The sequence below is a fragment of the Phyllostomus discolor genome, chromosome 9 (genome assembly GCF_004126475.2).
Source record: "Phyllostomus discolor isolate MPI-MPIP mPhyDis1 chromosome 9, mPhyDis1.pri.v3, whole genome shotgun sequence".
NCBI lineage: Eukaryota > Metazoa > Chordata > Mammalia > Chiroptera > Phyllostomidae > Phyllostomus > Phyllostomus discolor.
Genome location: NC_040911.2, coordinates 72,060,779 through 72,085,332, shown reverse-complemented (window position 1 = coordinate 72,085,332; position 24,554 = coordinate 72,060,779). Strand labels below are relative to the sequence as shown.

The following is a 24,554-nucleotide window of genomic DNA, read 5'->3' as shown; positions in this document are numbered from 1 at the left end:
TGATGAAAATTTCTTTGCTTTCAAAGAATTTACTGTGTGCTAGACTTGAACTGTTTAGCCAAGAGATAAAATAATGTGTGGAGATCCTTTCTGCACTGTTAACAAGATCATATTAAGAGGGCACATTTTAATTTGTATTTTTAAAAAGCACTTTCCCCTCTTGGTAAGGTTTTCAGACCTAACTTAAATGACAAGTATTGTGGAAATAAGTCTTATTCTGAAATGTCATCTTTATTTTTTCAGTAAATCATTTGGCAAGTAAGAAATCACACCTCTTAGGACTGCAAAAAGTACATATGGATTGGTTCTAGTAAGTTAAATACTAACAGAGACTGGAAATGTTCGAGTTTTACAGTTAAAAAAATTCTTTATTGAGGCTACTATTCCTTTAAGCAGGAAATGTCACAAAGTATAGCTAGGAAAAAGCTGTGTTGCAAAAAGTTGTCTGTAAAATCACTATATGTAAGAGAAATTCCATTTTTCATTATTTGTAATGCCACAGAACTGTTCCCATAAAAGCTTTCCTCCAGAGGGTTTAGTTAAGCACTTCTTGTGAGAGGGCAGGTAAGAGAATTCACTGGAGGGCACACATGGTCTCAGTACTGACCAGACAGGAGCAGTAACCCCCCTGGAGATTCACTCTTTTTGCAGCAAATTCCTATATTCAGGATCACTTGCCCATAATCAGATGTAGTCTGTTAATCTTCCTCTGGGCTGGGGCACTCTGGCTTTGCCTTGGAGGTCCAGGAATTCCTCCAGTCTAGCTCTTACATATATGGGTCCTGGCTCTGGCTTTGATCCATAGAATGTACTTGTAAAATTACAAAAAGTAAAGAGAGCCCATTGGGATTCAGGTTCTACCATCTGGCACTTGCAAAATTCAACTATGTTTTTGGGCTTCAGTTTACTCATCTATAAAGTGGGCTAAAGTTTGGATTAGAGGACAGAATGAATATAAAAGCACTCGCAAACTGTACAACAGTATGTGAGCAGAACATGGTAAGCACTCAACATACTGGTTGAATGAACCAAATATGTGTAGCATATTATTAAATTTTCAAGGTGGTTTATCAAATATACAAAGTTATCAAGACAAAGGATACATTTTAATGAGATATATTTACATGTGATATATTTTATTTCACTCCTTTTGTTTTTTGTCAAAAAACAAAATCTTATTAAAGAGTTTATGCAATTAAGACAATAAGCAAAATTTTCCAGTATTTCATTTCTAAAAGAAAACAAGAACTTTTATTTTATTCTAGAAATACATTACATTTTTGTAACTTCACTTCATGTCAAGTTTGCAATTTAGAAAAAATAGAAAAATTATAGCAAGTTTATAGTGACAGGAAAAAAAGAGAAGGAAAAATTAGAAAAGATTTCTAGTATTTCAAACAGTCCCTTAACCCAAGACGAACACCAGGGCTGGCATAAATCAATGTACTCAGTTCTTCCATATTTTGAAAAGAGTGTAAATTCATTTTTATGGGATTGCCTAGGGCAAAGGTGTCATAAACATACCCAAGTCCATCTGGCTTAAAATATCTCTATGCTCAACAATGGGAATTGAACTATATACTCTTCCAAACCATAATGCTGCTCTTTCTCAGTCTCTTAAGCTCTCCTCTACCTTCCAAGTAGTACCTTATGAGCCCAATCCTCAATTCTCCTCTTTAACCAATGCTTTCTATCTCTAGTCCCATGGTTTGAAATACTATTTTATTGATTTGTAATCTACATTTATACTTTGGCTTCTCAGCATATCTTCGAGACTAAATACCTCCATTTAGATATCAAATTGATATCTCAAGCAATTACATCCAAAATGAACCTACTGACCTTACTTTCCACCCAAAACCTTTGTTCCTAAATTCCTTCCTATCTCAGTAAATGGAAGAGCATTCTTCCAGAGACTCTAACCAAAAATGTAAGAATTACACTAAATTTCTTCCTTATCCAAATAAATCAGCAAGCCTACCTCCAAAACATATGTCACTCAGTTTTCTCCTTCCAGTTATTGGCATGCCATCTAAACCAGCCATCACCTTGTCTAGATCTCTGCAAAATCCTGATCTCCCAGTTCTCATCAATGACTTCCTTCAATCTGTTCTCTCCATGGGAAGCAGAACAATGTTACAGCATATGCCAGACCATGTCACATACTTGCTTGGAGACCCTTCAGTGACTTCCCACTGTCAGAAGAATAATATCCAAAGGTGCTGCCCTGACAGCAAGGCCCTGCAGGGTCAGTCCTGCATCCCAGCATGGCCTCATACCAAATTCCCTCTCTGTTCATGCTCTAGCCTATTAGTGTCTCTCAGTTTTTCCAACACAAGTTCTTTCTCACCTCATAGCTTTTTACCCAATTTTCTCTCATTTGCAATGCTCTTCCCCCAGGTCTTTCTGCCTGATTCCTTCTAATTCCACAGGTCTCAGCTTTAATGTCACCACCTCAGAGAAGCCTTCTTTGTCAACACTATGTAAAGTAAGCTACTCTCCTTCTTCCTCCCCACTATAACCTCTATATTACCATATTCATTTCCTTTAAAACACTGACCATATTCTCATAATATTAGTACTTGTTTACCTGTTTAGTCTATGGTTTTCGCTAAAACTACAGACTTCTTATGGACATAACCTTGTTTGTATTACTACTGCTATATCTCTAGCCTAACAGAGTGTCTAGCACATATCAGCCACTCAAAAATATTTATTGATAGAATGAATAAACAAACATGGTAATATACCATTTTTTTAGGTAGGCTTTTATATTAAAAAATTCTAAGCCTTTATGTTATTCTTTTTGCTTTAAAAAAAACATCTTAAGCCCACATATAATTACTTCTATGCAGCATTCTAAAATCAAAAGTCTACTGAAAGCAAGCAAATTTTATCTATACTTTTCCTTGGAACCTCTGATACTAACTTTAGAAAAAGTGTATTCACAATTGAAATGCACTGATTCCAAGAAATAAGCTATCCCAGGCCATCAAACTATTTAACTTACTCTTTGAATCCTGTCCTGAGTTCTGCAATCTGACCAGATTTCACATGCCAAATGAAGCACTTTGGAATGAGAACAAGGAAACTGTAATGCTTTGCATTTCTCCATATAATAAACTTGGTTTCCTGAAATCAGAGGGTAAGACTAAAATCCATCATCTTCTAGAAATGACTGTTCAGGTATGATAAAAAGCAGAACATGCTAAGTTTCCATTTCCCTTTCCAATTCCTAAGAATCTCACATCCTATAATAGACTTTATTCATCTTGATCTCCTTTTCATCAATAAAATGTCAGTGCTAAAAAGCTATAACAACCAGGAAATAATTTTGAGCAATTTGACTTTCCTGTTCAGAACTATTCTGGCCCACTAGCCACAAGGGACAAGAAGCAAGGAAACTTTCATAAAATCCTTCTCTTTACAATGCCAGCTTGGAGTTGTGCCAGGAGCAAGCCTTTGGGGTTCACGTGTGTGGTATTCAAATCAGGGCAAAGCAAAATGCATGAGGACAAATGAAAAATGCTTACAGTGGTCTCTGCACTGGCTTGTTCAAGTATAGGCTGAACCTTACCACACATATTTCTACATACCAAAAAGGTAAAAATAAAAGCATTCAGGAAAGAACTGAGTGGTGCATTTGTAATGGAAACAAGGCTCTGTAGATATAGGAAATCAAATACCAGATAGTTCAGGAATTCAAGGAAAAATGGGAGGAAGATTTTCAGGTATAATGAAGCAGGATAAACACAGAAAGAATATAAAACATAGATACTTTTGTATACTTGAGCAGAAAAGCTCTTATACAACACCATGTATTTTAAATTTATAAACATTTCCACATAAATTTATTTCACACTTCAATTCTTCATAGCTTTTGCAAAGAGAGACCTAGAGTGAATATGTTATAAAGCAGTGAAAGCACACAAGAAGATAACTATTCCTTTTTCTTTCAGTCTTTTATAGTCAATCTGCTATAAGGATATTTCCCAGAAAGGAATACCCAGTAAACTGCTAAAATTAATCATGTTACCAAAAGCCTCCCACAATGAAATTACTCCTTGTATATACAAGGGGCAGGCTGACACTTCCTAATCTGGTCAATGGTTATAACCCATAGGACAGACCTGCTTATAAGGCACTAAGGGAGGTATACAAATTCTAGGAATTCTAAAAGAATGAGTAACTTATATTGTTTCTATACATGTTACCCTTTTTCTTTACATTCCAACTGAAAAAAACAAATGTGTGCTAGCTTACCTATCTTTTTAACTTCTTCAGCAAAGTACGGGTCGTTCAAATCAACATCAGAGGGAAGTTCATCTTCACTGGCCTCTTCAGCAAGAGCCTTAAGGTTGAATATAAAATATACAGTTTATTACAAGAACCATCACATGCATACACACACACACACACACACACACACACGAAGGAAGATGTTTCTTTTAAATCGTATAGTTCAATATAAATATATGTATAAAATACATATAGTTTATTATAAGAACCATCACACACACACACACAGAGGTGTGTGTATATATATAAATATATATGAAGATAAAATGATTTCTTTTAAATCATATAGTTCAATCTAAAATTAAACCACTTTAAAAAAAAGGATCAGTTTATAAAATAATTCCTATCTGAGTCATTCTTTTGTTTGTCCAACATATATCAGGGTGGACAAAAAGTCTATTCAGTTTTGTCCGTAAAATTTAAAAGACATTTTTCATTTTCACCAATAACTATATTGATTTGGATATTTTGAATTTGTTGGCTATCTCCCGCATGGTATAATGTTGATTGTTCTCAATTAATGTCTTGATTTGATCTCTATCAACTTCCATTGGTCTACCCGACTGTGGAGCATCATTCAGTGAGAAATCTCCAGTACGAAACTTCGTAAACCATTTTTGACACATTCAATCGGTCACAGCACCTTCTCCATACACTGCACAAATCTTTTCCTGTGTTTCAGTTGTATATTTGCCTTTCTCAAAATAATAAAGCATAATATGCCAAAAATGTTGCATATTTTCTTCAATATGAAAATGGCTATACAAATATTCATCAATTCTATTTTTTTAATGCATGCTGATATGACTGATAGCTGTCACAATACAATCTAACAAAATTGTTTCAAATGAAGTTAAAGACAAATAAGTGCTACTAGAACACGGGTGGCATACACAAGGCCCGTGGGCTGAATCTGGCCCTCCACCTTGTTTTATCCTGCCCAGCACCTTGTATCACCCAGCAGCAGTGCCTTGCTTAACAGTTAAGGAGTAGTTACATTTATACAGTCCTAAAATTAACATATGGCTCTTTGAAGGCAACCTCGAGGCTGATTTGGCCCCTGGTGAAAATGAGTTTGACACCTCTGTCTAGAGCCATCTTACAGAAAAAACCAAACAATCCTTTTGGCCAACCCAGTATTATGGAGTACTTAAACACAGGAAACTATGTAGCATGTTAGGGAGAAATGTATGTTATCAGATACATGGTTTCTGTTTTCAAAAATTTTACAATCTATTAAAGGATGTTGAGACACAGACATATATATCAGTAATAATTCAAGATAGGAACTGCTAGGAGAGACAAAAATAAAGTGATACATTCAAAGGAGGAAAATATTTTTAGATGACTAGTAAGTGAAGAGAGGTGGCCTTAATTCTCAGAAAACTGAGAAATAACAGTGCTATAAATAATATGAAGTAGTGCATTGTGGGTTACCCTTTACATTATTTAAAAAATAGTTTACTGGCTGGTTAATTAAAAATAATGATTATTTATTATGAAAATTCAAGCATATGTATAAGCAGTAAGGAGAGCATAATGAACCCCCTGTTCATTCTCATCACCCAAATTTCAAAATGTATCTATCTTCTTTTCGCCATAATCTACTTCTGAAAACTCTTGGGCTATTTATAAGCAAATCAGTTAAAATTTTCCTAATCAAATTTGAACAGACTATCTATTAAGTTAGCATGTTTAATGAAAAATTCAGGTATATAAAAATAAATAGAACATATGTGAAATAAGATTAGACTAACCATACTAAGCTTATCTCAAGGAATCTAAAACAAGAATCATTGTAAAAAAAAACATTCATTTAGGATGAATATTGCTAAACGTTATCCTGCATGCTGAAGAAGACCTACCAAGCCCTAAAGAATATTCATTTTTTAAGATATTTTATTTATTTATTTTTAGAGAAGGGAAGAAGAGAGAAAGACACATCAATGTGTTGTTGCCCCTCACACATCCCTTACTGGGGACCTGGCCTGCAACCCAGGCATGTGCCTTGACTGGGAATTGAACAAGCAACCCTTTGGTTCATGGGCTGGTGCTCAATCTACTGAGCCACACCAGCCAGGGCTTCCTTTTGATATTATATTCTTTTAACAACAGAACTTCTAAGAATTTTTAATGAAAAATTATAATAGATTCAGCAGTAATATATTTCTAACAAAGGTTATAAACTTTGTATCTATTCATATTTCTTTAACTGTTTTTTAGACCTAAACTATAACTATTATCAACTATCTTGCGTAAACATACATTCATTTCTTCAGTAATCATTTTGAATATCAAAACTGAAATCACAGAAAGGAAAAGGGGAAAAATATTTATTTATTTAATTAATTATTAAAGATTTTGTTTGTTTATTTTTAGAGAGAAGGGAAGGAGATAGATAGATAGAGAGAAACATCAATGTGCGGTTGCTGGGAGTTATGGCCTGCAACCCAGGCATGTACCCTGGCTGGGAACTGAACCTGTGACACTGGTTCGCAGCCCGCGCTCAATCCATTGAGCTACGCCAGCTGGGGCGAAAAATATTTATAATTTGAAGAAGATTCTTGAAACTCTTGTCTATATGGAGAACCTGTGGTATTGGAAGGGATCTACTGAAATCCAAGTCTGTGAAGTCTAGAATAAACTAGGCACTCAACAAATGCATTTTTAATGTTATTGATAAAATGAGTCCAGTCTTAGTGTAATAAAGGGAAAGTGCCTAACAAATGAAAATCAAGGGTATAATTTATTTTATATAAATAAAATTAAATGGTTGCTAAAGGTCTCAGAAACAAGTGACTACTATACTGACCCTATCAAAACCTACTTGTAAGTCTTCCAATAAACCGATTGCTTAACAACTTCTGAAATTATCCCATTTAAAAATATTTCACTACTTTGTTTTAAAGGAAGTTCCAGGGAAGAAGAGAGGTAGCATATCAATGGGGCCAGGGGTCTTACCCCATTTCTTCATTTTACTATCCATTTCCAGAAACACTGACTACACTTAGAATACAAAAATCACCCCATTGCATCATTCAATTTTGCTACTCTCTTACCTTTACTAGCACTAACAGTCACAGCTGTACCAAAAGCATAAGCTTACATATTACAGAGACAACACAGTACCATAGAAAGAACACTGGAGTGAGAGCTGGACTCTGGTCTTGGCTTGGCCATTAACAAGCTATGTATCCTCAGGCAAATCACTTAATTTTTTACAACTTTATAACATCAGGGATGAATGAGAAGTAATCATTTAAGATTCTTCAAGTTGTGATTAGTGATACCATCTTAAGAAAATGACTTTACTGTCAGAATGCTACATTCTGGTGACAAAATAAGGGTATTTTCACGGTAAAAACTGTAAGTGGTCTCTGCTACCATTACTAAAAACTCTAATTGTGCAAAATATGTTACAATGAGAGTCAAATCAGATTTTTATGCACAGCATATTATCAGAAAAAAATATCCTTAATAAATGGACTTAATAAGATGTAAAAGGATAATATATAATATTGAAAAGTGAAAACTGTGATTGAAAATAAAAAATGTATAGAAAATTTTATTCATATGAAATACTTTTCTAGGTATATCCTCAGGCAAAGAAGTCTATATGGACTTCTGGCCAAGATGGAGGTGTAGGTAGACACACTGTGCCTCCTCGGACAACCAAATTAAGGACAACAATTCAGAAACTAAACAACAACCAGAACTGACAGAAAATTGGAATGTATGGAAGTCGGACAACCAAGGAGTTAAAATGGACACTTTCATCCAGACCAGTAGGAAGAGCAGAGTTAGGCAGCTGGGTGGAGAGGGGTCGAGGCACAAAAATCAGTGGCATCGGGTATGTGAGGCATCCTGGGCGCGCAAGACTACAGCAGGTGGACCCTGGATGCACAGGCAGTGGCTGGCAGATCCCGGACACAGGGTGGCAACAGACAGACTCAGCAAGGCAGCGACTGTGAAGGGAGGCACTGTGAGCAAGGCAGCTGGTGATGGGCAGTCCCACATTCACGCGTGCACATGAATGTGGGTCCCCATGCCGGGAAGTAGAGCCTCGGGGCACTGACTGAAAACACCTGTGGGGGTTGAGGTATAGGGAGAGACTCCCAGACTCACAGGAGAGTTCACTGGAGAGACCCACGGGGTCCTAGAACGTGCACAAGCCCACCCACAAGGGAATTAGCACCAGAAAGGCCCAGTTTGCTTGGGGGAAGTGGCGGAAGGTACTGAAATCCAACAGAGAGCAGAGCAAGCACTTCTGTTCCCTCTCGGACCTGGCCCCCACATACAGTGTCACAACCCAGACAACTGGGTTGTCCCACCCTGGTGAACACCTAAGGCTCCACCCCTCATATACAACAGGTGTGACAAGACAAAAATAAAATTGGCCCAAACAAAAGAACAGATCAAAGCACCACAGCAAATACTTTCAAGCGATGAAGGGATAGCCAACCCATTAGATGCACAGTTCAAAGCACTGGTGATCAGGATGCTCATAGAATTGGTTGAATTTGGTCACAAATTAGATGAAAAAATGAAGGCTATGCTAAGTGAAATGAAGGAAAACGAACAGAACCAATAGTGACGGGAAGGAAACTGGGACTCAGAATCAATGGAGTGGACCAGAAGGAAGAAATAACCAAACAGAAAAGAATGAAGAAACAAGAATTCAAAAAAATGAGGAGAGGCTTAGGAACCTCCAAGACATCTTTAAATGTTCCAACATCTGAATTATAGGGGTACCAAAAGGGGAAGAGGAAGAACAACAAGTGGAAAAGTTATTTGAACAAATAATAAAGGAGAACTTCCCCATTCTGGCAAAGGAAATAGACTTCCAGGAAGTCCAGGAAGCTCAGAGAGTCCCAAAGAAGTTGGACCCAAGAAAAAACACACCAAGGCACATCATAATTACATTACCTAAGATTAAAATGAAGGAGAGAATCCTAGAAGCAGCAAGAGATAAGGAGACAGTCACCTATAAAGGAGTTCCCATCAGACTGTCAGCTGATTTCTCAGGAGAGACCTTGCAGACAAGAAGGGGCTAGAAAGAAATATTCCAGGTCGTGAAAGGCAAGGACCTACATCCAAGATTGTTCTATCCAGCAAAGCTTTCATTAGAATGGAAGGGCAGATAAAGTGCTTCTCAGATAAGGTCAAGTTCAAGGAGTTCATCATCACCAAGTCCTTATTATATGAAATGTTAAAGGGATTTATCTAAGAAAAAGAAGATAACACATATGAACAGTAAAATGACAGCAAACTCACAATTATTAACCACACCTAAAACAAAAACAAAAACAAACTAAACAAACAACTAGAACGGAATAGAATCACAGAAATGGAGATCACACGGAGGGTTAGCAACAGGGGAGTGAGAGGAGGAGAGAGGGGGAAATGTTACAGAGAATAAGTAGAATAGATGGTAGGTAGAAAATAGACAGGGGGAGGGCAAGAATAGTATGGGAAATGTAGAAGCTGAAGAACTTATGACACATGGACATGAACTAAAGGGAGAGAATGTGGGTGGGAGAGGATGTGCAGGGTGGAGGGAAATGAAAGGGGGGGTGGGGTAACTAATAACATAATAAAATATATTAAAAAAATAAAATGTCCATTTAACTACAAACTGATCTTATATAAACATTAAGAGGAATTATACTTTCATTAAAAAGAGATTATTTAACTTTTATAAAGATAGGAAGAAATTTTCCTTATTTGAAAGTGCTATTTATTCTTGTAGAAAAATTGTAGAATGTAGAAAAATTGAAATTGGATAAACTATATGTAATAATTTCTTGTCCATTTTCTTAACTGATGTTCCACATAATAAAAATCTCCTCATAGTTTTGTATATCATTCAGAAAAAAATATCCTTTTTCTATCTTTCAAAGAGATTTGTATGTCTAATGGCTTGTTCTGGACTTTGCCTCATCAATGACATTTTCACAGGGCATTTATATATCATAATTTCAAGGGTCTAGGAAATAATACAGTACACTTTTAAAAGTTAAAAAGTCTATATGCACCTCTTCCTCAAAAACAGAAGAGAAGCAAACTGTTTTACATCTCCATATCAATTAAACTTTGTATTTTATTTAGGTAGCATGTAAATGGAAAATATTAGAGCACAGTGGCTGTGGGTTAAAGTGGCTTTGGGTTCTTACCAGACTTTGTACAACATTATGTAGCCTTGTTGAAAACACATAACCTAGTGGCTATTCCCTTTTCTTTTTCTTGAAACTGCAATGGTAGTAAAACCCACCTCAGAGAGTTGCTACCTTATGAGATAATGGCTGCTAAGCATCATTCTCATGCATGGTTGTTCAATATATATTTGGTCATGTTTGATACCTTCTGTTTCTTTTTCAGTCTTTTCTTTTCTTTTTTCTTCTCTAGAAATTGTTCCCAAGGGGTCAGTTTATCCTTTCCCTCCAATTTGTTTTTGACCATTTCTTCTGCACTTTCTTTAAGACCTAAGAAAAACATAGAAATAGTTAAGTTTAAAATGTAATTTACCAAAAAGGTAATTTATATTTATTTAATAGAGTAACAAGATAAAATGCAAGATCACAGAATAATGTAGGATCAACTTATATGAAACCTATTTCCTAATAGCAAACAATAATAAACCTAACCAAAACAAAACAAATAAACCCAGTATCTTGAAATATGATTAAGGCACTGAAGAAAAATTCTTTATTTAGGCTCAAATTTTATTTCTCCATACTTAATTGCTTTGAGATTCTAAGAAAAATTCTGGAAACAGGTGACTAACAAAAATTAATTGGTAAGGCAATCCCTGTTGAAATACCCTAGAAGAAAGTATTCTCATAATCACTCCTCCAGCACTCTGTGAGGTCACATCTTTAAGATCAAAAGGACCACTGAGTTCAGGTTCCAGTTTTTATGGTTTAACTCTTTTCAATGTTGTTATTTGCTCTTGTACTTTAATTCTAAAGGTCTTTGTTCCTTATATTTTACAGTTCCTGAATGTTACTAGGGGTTATGTAATAGCTAGAGTGGGTGAGAAGGTAAAAGAAAAACCTCCAAGGATGATATATCAGTCCATGAAGACCCTCATCAATGCCAAAGTAAAGGAAATAGGACTTCTGTACTGTCCCTTTTGATAATAAAAATGTTTGCTTTATTTTCTAGTATTTTTTTGGAGGTCACGGTTGGTTTGAGGGGAGAGGGGGCTTCAATATTTAGATGACACATACTCCATTAAAAAAAAACAATAATTATGGAATGATTTTTAATGCTGACATGGTCAATCCAGATCAACTTCTCAGATATATTTTAAATTCTAAGACAATGAAAACAATCTTAAAGATATAATAATTCCCTTTTATCCTGAGACTGAGAGTTCAGCCTAAGAACATGCTGTGACGAAGCTACAAAGATGAAATTTGAACTCTTGATCATTTTATGTATTACTATAAAAAATGCTGATTTCACCTAGAATAAAGAAATATATAGTCCATGAGTAAAATCTAAAGCTTTTGGCCTCAGGTCCATCACCTACAAAATGAGGTTGGTTTAGATAAAAAGTATGCAATTGTCTTCTCCCACATACACCATTTACCCACCTCAAAGAACATATGTGGTAGAAGTTCAAATATATACAACAACTACAAGTAGTGCTTTGACTCTTGTGCCCCAAAGAACAGCATGAGACAGGTATAACAGATGATCTCTAAAGTCCCTTCCCTGGCTTTTAAACTCAGACTTAATCTCCACATTTCTGACTTAGAAAAGTATTAAATTATATGTACACTCAAGGTTAGGTAGATTTGTTTTTATAACGTACTGCTGGTACCATCTCTAATTTATTGGATGTCAAATCAGAAACACAGCTCTCAATTTAAAAATGTTGCTTATAAGAAAACACCATTCCCTTTGCTGAACAGTTTTCAGGAGAAATGTGAACTGTATAAAACTAAGTCCAGATCTCTGACCAAATCAAAAGATACACAGCACCTAGGAAATATAAATTGGGATCTCCATTTGGGAGAAAGCAGCAAATCCTGACAAAATAAGTTGATTTCCAATAACAACAACAAAAAAATAATTTGTACATTATGCCCAAGGGTCAGCACAATCAATCCAGTTTCACATTCTAAATATGCAGAATTATATTATTACATATGTTTAATAATAATCTTAAGGTAGTTTACTATAATTTCCAAATAAATTAAGATTTTATTACTCAAAAATATTCAATAATATATTTAGAGATTTTTTCAATAAAATGTATTCTGATTACAATCGTACATCACATAATGATAAGGATACCTCCTGAGAAATTCATTGTTAGCCGATTGTGTTGTGTGAACATCACAAAGTAGCCTCACACAAACATACATAAAATATTCTCCTACATATACAGCTAAGCTTATTGTATAGCATATTACAGGCTGCAAGCCACAGCATGTTACTGTACTGAAGACTGTAGGCAGCTCTAGTTACAGTATTTGTGTATCTCAACATATCTAAATATTAAAAAAAGTACAATAAAAATATGGTATAAGATAAAAAATGATACACTCCTATAAGGCATTTATCATGAAGGGGGCATGAAAGACTAAGTTGCTCTGGGCGAGTCAGTGAGGGAGTGGAGAGTGAATGTGAAAGCCCAGGACATTACTATACACCAGAGATTTTCAATTGGTGTGCCACAAAAAAACTTTAAAACATTCAATACCTATTTAATAAGGAACACTGACCTCTTCTCCCTTATACTGCTAAATAAAAAAAAATGACAACAGCCAACAGAATAATAGCCATCCAGTGTGAATGAATCAAAATTATACTTATTTTTCTGGTGTGCCGCAGAATATCAGTAATCAGTTTATGTGTGCCATGAGATAAAAAAGGTTGAAAATCAGTGCTATATACTACTATAGACTTTGGAGACACTGTGCATTTAGGCTACATTAAATTTATTGAAAAATATTTTAGCTTACTATAACATTTTTGCTTCATAAACTTCAATTTTTGTACTTTGGTCATAACATTTAGCTTAAAACACACATTGTATATATGTACAAAAATATTTCTTTTAATATTCTTATTCCATAAGCTTTTTTCTATTTAAGGTTTTAACTTTTTAACTTAAGTTTTTTTGTTGTTGTTAAAAACTAAGACAGAAACACACATCAGCCTAGGCCTACAAAGGGTCAGGATCATCAATATCACTGTCTTCCACCTCCACATCTTGTTCCCCTGGAAGGTCTTCAGGGGAAATAACAGGCATGGAATTATCATCTTCTATGACAACAATGCTTTTTTTCTGGAATACCCCCGAAAGACTTGCCTGAAACTCTTCTTGAGAAGGTGTCCCTCTTTTAAGAAATATATCCATGGCAGTTTGCATGTAAGCAGATAATGCAACATGACCATTCCCCTCTATTAATGAAAACCTTTCAGTGTTAGGGTTCATGTTTCCAAAATTTTAAGGAACTTGCTGAAGTCTATAAAAGTTTCTGCTAAACCTTTTGCTGTGAATTCTCTTGAGGGTTCTTCTTTTACTTCTTTTTAGCTATGCATTTCTTTTCAGGTTCCAGTAATTCCTTGTTAGTCAATTCCTCAGGACCCACCTGGAGGAGCTCCTCAATGTCATTCTCATTGACACCCTGATTAGATTATAGTTGTTGACACCTCAACCACAGCTCTGTTGATTGTTACAACCTCCTCCACATTCTTGGCAAATCCTTTGAAGCCACGAACAAACCTCTTGAGTATGTTATTCTAGAACACAATCATATACTCCTTGGTGATATCATCCAAAGCCCAAGCAAGGTTCTTGATGCAGTTACAGATGCTGCAATTGTTTCAGAACTGCACCAGTCTCTTTTCAGTGTCTTTCTCAGCTGCAACCTGGGCAAAGGTCCTCCTCAGGTTGCAGGCCTCAAAAGCTGCTATAACTCCTTGATCCATTGGTTGCATCAAAGATGTGGTATTTGGAAAGAGAAACACTACTTTGATATTGGGATGAAAATCACTAGTAAAAGGAGGATGTCCATGAGCATATCAATAATAAATAAAATCCTGAAAGGTATGTTATTTTTCAAACAGTACCTCTCCATTTTGCTGATATAGCAATTTAGGAGGGCATCTTGGAAGAGAAGCTCGGTCATCCATGACTTCTTATTGCTCCTGTGATACAATGCTAGTGTGTGCTTACTGATGTGCTTGAAGGCCCTGGGCTTCTCACTGTGCCAGATCACAAAGGGTTTCAATTTGTAGCCTACAACATTGCCCCTAATCATTACTGTTATCCTGTCCTTAAAAGCCATGAAACCTAGCATTGACTGGGCCTCCTTATGGGTAAAGGTCCTTTTAGGCATCCATTTTTAAAATAGGCAGGTTTCATCCATATTGAATATTTGCTCTGGCAAGTAATTTTCCTCCATAATCAGCTTCTCTAGAGTTTCCAAACATTCTTCAGCTGCCTAATGTACATTAGCACTTGAAGACTCACCAGTCACCTTCACATTATGTAATGAAAATTTAAACCACCCATAGCAGTAACTTCAACAACTTAATAGGGTCCAGTCTTTTCTTCAACATCACAAATAAACTTTTTGCATTGGCCATGATTGTCATGATGCTGAGAGGGATACACTTATGTGTCTGGTCTTTAATTCAGGTCATTAGAAGTTTCTCCAGGTCTAATATAGGTCCTTTGTAAGTTTGTTTTAGTCACGCTGCCTTTAATGAAGCAGATCCTTTAATGGCTTCCATCACTTTGTTCTTATTCTTCAAGATTATGGCCATGGTGGAATGGAAAATGCTTGACTAGCAAGCAATAACCATCACTGATTTTCCATCTTTGTAGTCCTTAGCCACTTTTCAAAAAAATTTAAAAAATTTTAGTTTTAGATAGAGGGGAAAGGAGGAAGAAAGAGAGAAACATCAATGTGTGGTTGCCTCTTGCACACCCCCTACTGGGGACCTGGTCCACAACCCAGGCTTGTGCCCTCACTGGGAATTGAACTGGTGACCTTTTGGTTTGCAGGCTGGCACTCAATCCACTCAGCTGCACCAGCCAGGTCCTTTCAAGAAACTTAAAAAGTATAAGTAGAAAGAGTACATTCTAATGAGAAATAGGAAATACATACACCATTAAGACAGTCAAGATATCATTATCAAATATTATATAATGAACATAATTGTATGTGATATACTTTTATACACCTGGCAGGACTGGTTTGTTTATAACATCCCCAAACATGAGTAATGTACTGCATCACAATGTTACAATGATTACATTACTAGGTGATACGAAACTTTCAGCTCCATTATAATTTTACAGGACCACTTTTTTGTCTATGTGGTCTGGTCTATCTCTGACCCAAACGTTGTTACGCAGCACATGACTGTATCTTTGATCCTTAAAACTTAAAATTTACTTCTAGCTTAGCATGGTGCTAAGGAAAGCTCTTTGTTATTGTCTCTTTTGGGTGACTAGAACATTGGTCTGATGTGTCCCAATCAGTATGTGTGTCTATTTCACAGGGAAGTGAATCTTGACTTTTTTTGGGAATGTGAATACCTTGAAAATTTGATCTCTACCTGAAACAATGTAATGGTAAAACTTGCATACAATGTTCAGAGAGTTTATGGAAAACCAATGTTCCACAACCACGGGCCTCAGGAAGCCCGGGCCTCAGGCAAAGAACATGTACAGGGGCTGTAGAGGTCTATGGGAAGATGGGAATCTATTTCCCACAACTTCAAAACTGACCATCACAGACATTTGCAGGTTTACCTCAGGGTTTCTCATTTCAGCACTAATGCCATTTTGGATCAGGCACATTCTTTGTTGTTAATGATAATTTTGTGCATTGTAGGATTTTTAGCAATATCTCTGGCCTATCCATGAGATGTCAGTAGCCCCCCTTGTGAAAATAAAAAATGTCCCTAGATATTGCCAAAAGTCCCCTTGGGGGGCAAAATCACCCCTAGTTGAGAGCCACTGTGCTAGAAAATGATTAGAAAACATTTCTGAAAACAAAGGTTACTTCATTATTTGTACTATATAAATGATGTAGGTTTTTTTGGGGTATTTGATTACATAATGTCTTTTCCACTTTAGAAGTTTCATCTGAGTACGCCTTTTCTTCCAACTACACCAAAGGCAACTAAAGTTACCTTCTTTTGTACTCCACAATATTTAGTATAGTGCCAGACACATAGTAACTACTTAAACACTTAACCGATCTGTCTTGAAAGAAGGATTCTTATTTCAAGCCAACTGTTTGATCTTCCATGTTTGGAACATATTCTCTCCAACAGAAAATGAATCAAAACTTTAAGATCTAAATAAATGGCCTTTATACCAGAGTGATTCATGTGGTTTTTAAAAGAACCTATAGCTCTAGAATCATTCATGAAATATTTATTCCCAGGAAATATTTTATATTTTTCTGGCACTTAGTTTGTTTACAACAATAAATAATATCTTCAGTTAAATACAGTCTATTTTTTGGCCTGGCTTTCATGTAATATACCAAAATAGTAGAATGACAAACACATTGCAATGAATTAACACACCACGATAACTTAAAAATGCTTTGTTCTCATTGTCATTATGAGGTCATTTAAATCTCTTGCCACAGATCACAGTTGTTTATGTTCTAAGTTCTTAAAAATATGCCCATCCCAGAAGCCTCTTGGCATATGCACAAGAACATTCTTCAGACAGTTTTAACTTCATTTGAGAACAGCCACTATGTGACTGAAAAACAACTATAACTGTTTTTAGTTTTGCACAAATTTGTTTAAAAAATTTTTAATTTATATTCAAGGACTGCCATAGTAGTTAAAAATAACATCAATAATGCTACAGATAAGGGGTAAGAAACTCTTTCAAAGCCAACCATGAACATAGATGACTCTATGACAATAATATTGAATTATTGTCATAATTTGCATACACAGAATACTTTATAATATTCTTTCAAAATCCATTAAAACAAAAACATATTTCTCTTGATTCTACTTATTTGAAATACTCAAAATATCTTCAAGGGACAGGATATGAATAACTTAACTAGGTACTATAATTGGTTTTGTTTACAAAAACAAAATGAACAATTTATGATATCTGATATAAGGACTTTTTATTTAAATGAAGAGTTAGGATCCACTGAGAATATTTATGAGTGCTTATAGCTCAATCTTTATTTATGGTTGTATGTTGAAATCATACTATGTAACACTCAATTTCAAAAGCAGCTTTTGAAATGAAACTAACCTCCACCACCACCACCAAAACTCCCAACTTGGAATTCACTCTGGGTATAAGGACTTTTAAAGGAAATCTACCAACCATGCCCTGAGGAACACTAGCATGGAAGGTACTTCAAAATGGCTAGTTATCCCAAATGGGGAGATGAAGAACGCATTTACTTATATAACTAATAGAGGTCACAGAGATATTTGGTCCATATGGGTAATGAGGATTTTCACCAGCAGTGTTTTTTTTCTCTATGGTAATGAAGTGATTATGTACACAAGGTACCCTTAAAACATACTGAATGAGCTCAACTATATTCTTTTACTTTGTACCATTTATCACAGTTGGAAATTATATTTATTTATGTGATTTTTAAGAATTATTATTATTAGTAAGGCTATCTTCTTTACTAGGTTGCAAGCTCCATGAGGGTAGAGGCCATAGCTGCCCCCCGGGCCAAAGGTACTGGTATAGTAAATGGCTGTTGAATGAAAGTAAAAATGAAATAATAAATCAGTCAAATTTGTTTCTAACCTCATGGACAGGGAGCAACAATGCATGAAATTAAAAAGTAAAATAACAAATTAGCTTTGGAAACAACAGTAAACAGCAAAAATTACTAATCAGCCAAAGCCAACGTAAGTCCTTTGTATGGCACTTAACACTGTTATATCTACTACATGGAAACAATGGAGACAGCTATAATACAAATAATAAGATTAAGAGGGTATAGGCGAGCTAGATGAGGGACTGCTTCTCATAAAGCATTCAATGAAGTATCCATAGAAAATACTATATGCTGAATGAATAAATGTTAATGCTCTTTGATGTTGATTGTCTAAAAACTATTTCAGTGGGTAGGAATTGTTTTATATTTGTCTGTAATTGGAACTTATCATACTCTAACCTCTTCTAAATCTCCTTTTACTCTCCCTTAAAATGATGTCTTCCATTTGCAAATATATGGGAGGTCCTCAAATACTATTTTGCTCAATGTCACTTTGTTACAAGTGAGATGCCATAGGAAATATAACTGCTGTATATATCAATTAGCCTGTGAAAAAATTAGTTTCATTATACATTGTTTCCCTTAAAGTCACAGAACCTATCAAAGACAATGAGTGAGGATTCACTGTATTCAGTTTCCTCTGAACCAAGCTCTCCTTAATTCTTGGAACCAGACAGTCTTAAAAAGCTGACTTTAAATACAAAACATTTGAGCCTTATTAGGGAGCTATTGTTTCCTATATTTTCTGTACTTTGTATGTTTTCTTTGTGTCTCAAGTAGTTTGAGCACAATGCACATAATATCAAGCTGTTCTAATACTACCAGATGAAAATTCTGACGAAGCCTGGTGAAGCCATTCTATTTAATTTATGGCAAAGAAGATTGAAGAACTACTTGTCCTACTGTTTATTTTTAACACATGATGTTTACAGACAAGGTAGAAAATACATGAAAACTTTTAAATGAAAAGCTAAGATATGGAATTCTCTGAGTCTAGTCACAAGAAAGTTCAAATAGAAATGGTAAACTATCTGAGAGGCAGGGAGTTTTTCTGGGGGACATACACTCATTTGCTATGGTGGAGTATGGATCTTGGGGTTTAATGTGCTGCTAGTCAAAGAGGCAGGAGACAATATTTGAAGCCTCATCATGGTGGAAAGTCCCAACAGAGACGGACCATACTGTGAAACCAGTAAGTGGGTGCTGCTCCTTTTTTGACAACTCAGAGGGACTATGTGATTTTTAGGCTTTGGCTATGGGAAGAAAAATGTAAGTAAAAATACATTTTTCCCCAGAGCATTTATAACCCACAAACCCACAAATCCACAGTATTGTGGCTGGAATTCATACTATCTGTGTGGGCCAGAACACCCCAATCCAAAAATTTGGTTTCAATTGGTTTTGGGTTGGAAATGCCTTTAGGGACCAAGCAAATACTCTCTAAAAAAAGGCACTTTTGACCCAGGCCTTAGAGAATTCCCATAGGTAAAGAAAGATCCAAGAACAATGAGATCACAATAAAAATTCAATATGAACCAGAGTAAACAGAAACAAAATAACAGAAATAAGACCTATAAAGATTATAGATTCTGGAATTACTCAGATACAGCATATAAAATCAGTACATTAAAAAAAGAGGATATTAAAAATAAGATTATCAAAAGTATGAGACAGATTAGAAGAAAATAAAAATCCCTTAAGTAAAAAACATAACTGAAATTATAATCAATGACCAAGTAAACAACTGACTATAATGAGGTAAAGAAAAAATTAATGAACTGAAAGACAGAACTGAAGAAATTACCCATTATGCTGCATAGATCCAAAGGTATGGAAAACATGAGTTATCACATGGAGAATGAGAAGGTACCACATGTGTCAAATAGGATTTCCAGAAGGAGAAAGTAGAGAAGATGAGGAAAATGTAGTATTTTAAGAGAAAATGCTAAGATGTTTTCAGAACTGATGAAAGATACTAATCTTAGGATTCTGGATATCTAATCAATTCTAAACAAGATAAAAGCAACAAGCAAAAAATGACCTAGATACACCATAGTGAAACCCATAACAGTAAACTATTTCAAAAGCTAGGAACAAAAGGCAGCATTGTGGAGCAAGGCTAACCCTTTCCTTACAGGGAATTATCCAAGTGGAATGGCAAATGTAACCCAGCCCTATTGGAAAGCCCATAGGCGCGTGTTGGCATTGCAGGATGCCAAACCCACAGATTGGCTTTCCCATGGGAAATCAGCCCTGCATTATACCTAGGCTGCTTTAAGGCTTGCTCTTGCTAAAACTCCCTCACTCTGAGTTCAGGCAGCAAATGCTTACTGCGTATCTTTTAAAGTAACTTCCTGAAGTCTGTGCTAATTCTCCCAAGGACTGAAGTTAACCAGACCAATTACTTTTATCATTCCCTTGCATTTGCAACATTTTTTCCTTGTTAATCTGTAGGAAGTAATCAGTAACATCCTTTCCTTTGTTATCTGTAAAAAGTAATTACCAAAAGCAAACCTAAGCATAATGAATGAGAATGTTATTTGATGTATGCTATTAGAAAGCCAATAAAAGCCTGTCAAGGCAGGGGTTGAAGCAGTTCTCCCATTGAGAGTGGCTGTGCTGTCCCTTTTTCTCCACAAGACTTCAGTCGTCCATGTGAATTTGTTTCGTCTCATCAGCAACACTGCCGACACTGTTGGCCAGAGTCTGCGTCATTTCCTGACGGGGTCTAACAGTGGGCCCCTGGGCCCTGGGATTAATGTAGTACGCTCTGCAGTTAGGTGGTTTCCTGTACGCATCTCTGTCAACAGGAGTCAAGGGGAAGGAGCACACAGTAAATTTGCCTCCTCTCCAGGAAGGGGTTAAGAGGGGAACTGGCATGGCATATCCATGGCAACAGCAGATACTCTTCCCTCCCTAATTTTCAACAGCAACAATCTCACCACCAAAATCTGCCTGGAACCTACCAGGAATAATCTCTTTGTGCCTTTTATACCTATTTATTTTAGTCATCACAAAAAGCCTCTAATTATCAAGTGCCCCCTAATCTCCCATGTTCTAATCTTCTGAAGTTAAATGTCTATCCACTCTTCTTCCACCATCTCCCTCTCCCTTTAACTCCCTCTACCACTAAATTCTCTGGAATTCACAATGCATCATCAGTAAAAACTCAATTATGTAATTCTGAAGTTTTTTTTTTTTTAATCTTCTTGCTCTAAGTGAAACCTGGTTCTTTTCTAGGGAGACACAGCCCATTCAAATGTTTTTGTTGGTGATGGTGGTGGTGGTGTTTGTTTTCTGCACAGAGCCCTCATATCAGCTGGCCTTGGTGGCAACAGGTGTGTATATGTGGGGGTCATTAGGGCTCTTCATCTAGTTTTAAGAAGTGTGGTATGACTGGTCCAGGGTCAGGCAGACTAACAGAGTGCTAAACAACAGGTACATGCAATTTTGACACTTTGGTACATTTCAGAGGTGGCATGTCAGATTATTGGGGGAAAGGGCAGATTATTCAAAAAGTGGATTTTCTATGTAGAATAAAATGAAATTAGATCCTTTATATATTTTTAAAAAGTCAACTCCTGATGGATCAAGGACTTAAATGTCAAAAACCTTAAGCCAGTCTACCTTTGATAGAAAATAAAGGTGAACGTCAGTCTCATCATTATAGAAAATAATTTCTTCGATGAAATGCAGAAAGCAGAAACTATTTTTAAAAGTTACCTGATAATATTAAAAATCAAGAACATTTTTTATTAGACAACACCTCCAAGAGTGTGTGTGTGTAGTTACAAATAGAAGAGAGATGTTACCTTGTAAAAAACAAAGACTAGCATCAAAGAACAATAAAGAACTCAAGATCAGTAGAAAAAGAACAAACAATATAACAGAAAAATAGCCAAAAGATATCTCTGAGTATTTTACTGAGGAGGAAACATATATGGCCAATGAAAATATAAAGAGATGTTTTATTTTATAAGTGATACGAGAAACACAAATCAAGTGCTGCTCGTGGGAATGCAAACTAATATATCAGTACTTCACCTTATAAAGTTGAACACTCATGTGTCCTATGACCCAGCAATTACATTCCTTGATAAATAACCAGAAAAACTGAAACACAAACTAGAAGATGTACCGAAATGTTCGTAACAACATAATTTACCATAGTAAACGCCTAGGAACAACCCAGATGTGTATCCAACAGTATGAATATATAAACTGTGCTATATAGCAGTCAAATGAATAAGCTACAGCTACACAAAATACAGGTAAGTCTCAGCAATATAACATTGAGTGAGAAAAAAGTCAGCCCCAAAAGATTTAAAAATATTTGAAACAAACCCATAAACCCAGCCGTGTTAACGAAGTTAAGAGCTTTAAGAAGATATAGTTCATGTAATAGAATTCATCCATTTAAAGTATACAATTCAATGGTTATTAGTACATTCAGACATGTGTAGCCATTGCCACAATCTATTTTTAGAACATTTTCCACTTCTCGGAAAAAGAACTTATTTCTCTTTCCCACAGGACACTCCAAAATACATGTCCTTCCATATAACTACCAACCTACTTCCTGTCTCTACGGATTTCCCTGTTCTGGATATTTCATATAAAAATGTGGTTTTTGTGACTGGCTTCTTTCACTTACTGTAAAATTTTCAAGGTTCATCTACTTTGTAGCATATACATCAGTACTTCATTCCTTTTATGAAACCAACTTTTTAGAAATACTTGTAAACGAGATGAAAATATATACAACGGAAAGCAAAGTGAATAGTGAAATCTGGATAATAGTTACTCAGGTATAGAGACGCAGGGAAGATCAATCAGATAAATGTTATTGCACAGTTCTAGCGCTTGTAGTAGGTTCACTATGAGGGTCACGCTGGATCAATTATAAGAGAGGGTCTTAACCCAAGGATCATGACTAACTTAATTATGAGAATAAAGGAACAAGTTTAATAAGTCTGACGGTACCAATTTTGCTCTTTAGTAGGCACTAAAAAGAGAGAAAAAAATCACAAGCTAGGAAAAGATATCTGCAAAACATCTGACTGATAAAAAACCAGCACAGTATAAATGAAGAATTCCTATGAATCAATAAAACAAAGAACGGTACTTAAAAATGGTAAAAAAACAACAGGCATTTCACACACGAAGAAACATGAAGAAATGTTCTTCCTTATCAGTAACTAGGGAAATGCCTGATCAATCCTTTTAAATTGTAAATCAGTTCAAATTATCTCCATTTCCCATTTCATTCAGAATAAAAGCTAAATTTCACCCAGAGGTCTACAAACCCTTTGTGATTTTGCTATCTGTTTGCCATTAATTCTACTACACTTCAATTCTTGGTTTATTCTGCTTCAGCCATATCTGTCTACTCATTACTCCTGGTCAAATCAGAAATGCTTCACTCTCAGGGCTTTTGCATTTATTCTTTCTCTGGCCTGAAATATGTTTTTCCAGGATAACATATAGTGTGCACTGTTCTTTCCATTAGGCCTTTGTGCAAATGTCACTTTCTCAATGAAGCCTTCCCTGACTATCCAATTTAAATTGCTCCCTGCTCCCATCCCCTGCAGGCTTTTTATCCTTTTGTTTACACAGTCTTTAATCACACCTGATTATTTTACCTATTTATTTGTTTACTACTCCCTTTCTCCCCCCTCCTCCAATTCACAAACACTAAAATGTAGGGCCCTGTGAAGCCAGGACTTTTATCCATCTTGTTTAGTGCTGTACGTCCAGAGAAAAATGCAAGTCTAATGCACACAGCAGGAACTCAACACATATTTGAGAAAAACATACAAATTAAAACTATAATGAGATACCATTACTTATTTACTCAACTGACAAAAACTGAAAAGCCTGACAATATCAATTAATGGTGAACTATAGGAACTCATTACTGGTTAGAGTAAAATGCTACAAACACCTGGGAAAACAATTGGACTAGACTAGTCAAGGTAATTGTACACATGCTCCACAACTAAGAAATTCTACACATATCTATGAAATTCTAGCCCTGTTCAGGTGGCTCAGCTGGCTGAAGCATCAAAAGGCTACATTGTATGTTTAATCCCAGGTCAGAGCACATACCTAGAGGGAGGCTTCGATCCCTGGTACATAAAGGAACAACCAATAGATGTTTCTCTCTATGTGAGAGGCATCAATGTGTTTATTGTTGAGATAGAGTGAGCGACATTAATGTCGCATCAGTGTCACTCATTCTCTCAACAATAAACACATCCTCATGTACGGATTAAAATTAAAAATAAAGAAAAAGAAAGAAAAATTCTATATGTACCTAGGTGACAAGTCCAAGAATATTCACAAAAACAATAAACTATAATAATTGGCAATGGTACAGGTACATTGTGATATAGCTATAATGGAATTCTATGTAGCAGTGTAAATTACTGGGCTACATCTTCACACATGGATGAGAATAACTCTCAAAAATACAATATTAAGACTTCAGTCAAG

The 24,554-nt window shown here is 35.7% G+C and overlaps 1 protein-coding gene across 1 annotated transcript in view; it reads right to left on the bottom strand.

Moving 5' to 3' along the window:
- ESF1 (ESF1 nucleolar pre-rRNA processing protein homolog) overlaps positions 1-24,554 on the bottom strand; it is a 74,305-nt gene that overhangs the window by 10,524 nt on the left and 39,227 nt on the right. The window contains exons 10-11 of the mRNA XM_036009556.1: positions 10,660-10,781; positions 4,264-4,351 (exon numbers count right to left, since the gene is read on the bottom strand). Coding sequence (XP_035865449.1) covers positions 4,264-4,351; positions 10,660-10,781 — 210 coding nt within the window. The remainder of the gene's footprint in view (positions 1-4,263; positions 4,352-10,659; positions 10,782-24,554) is intronic.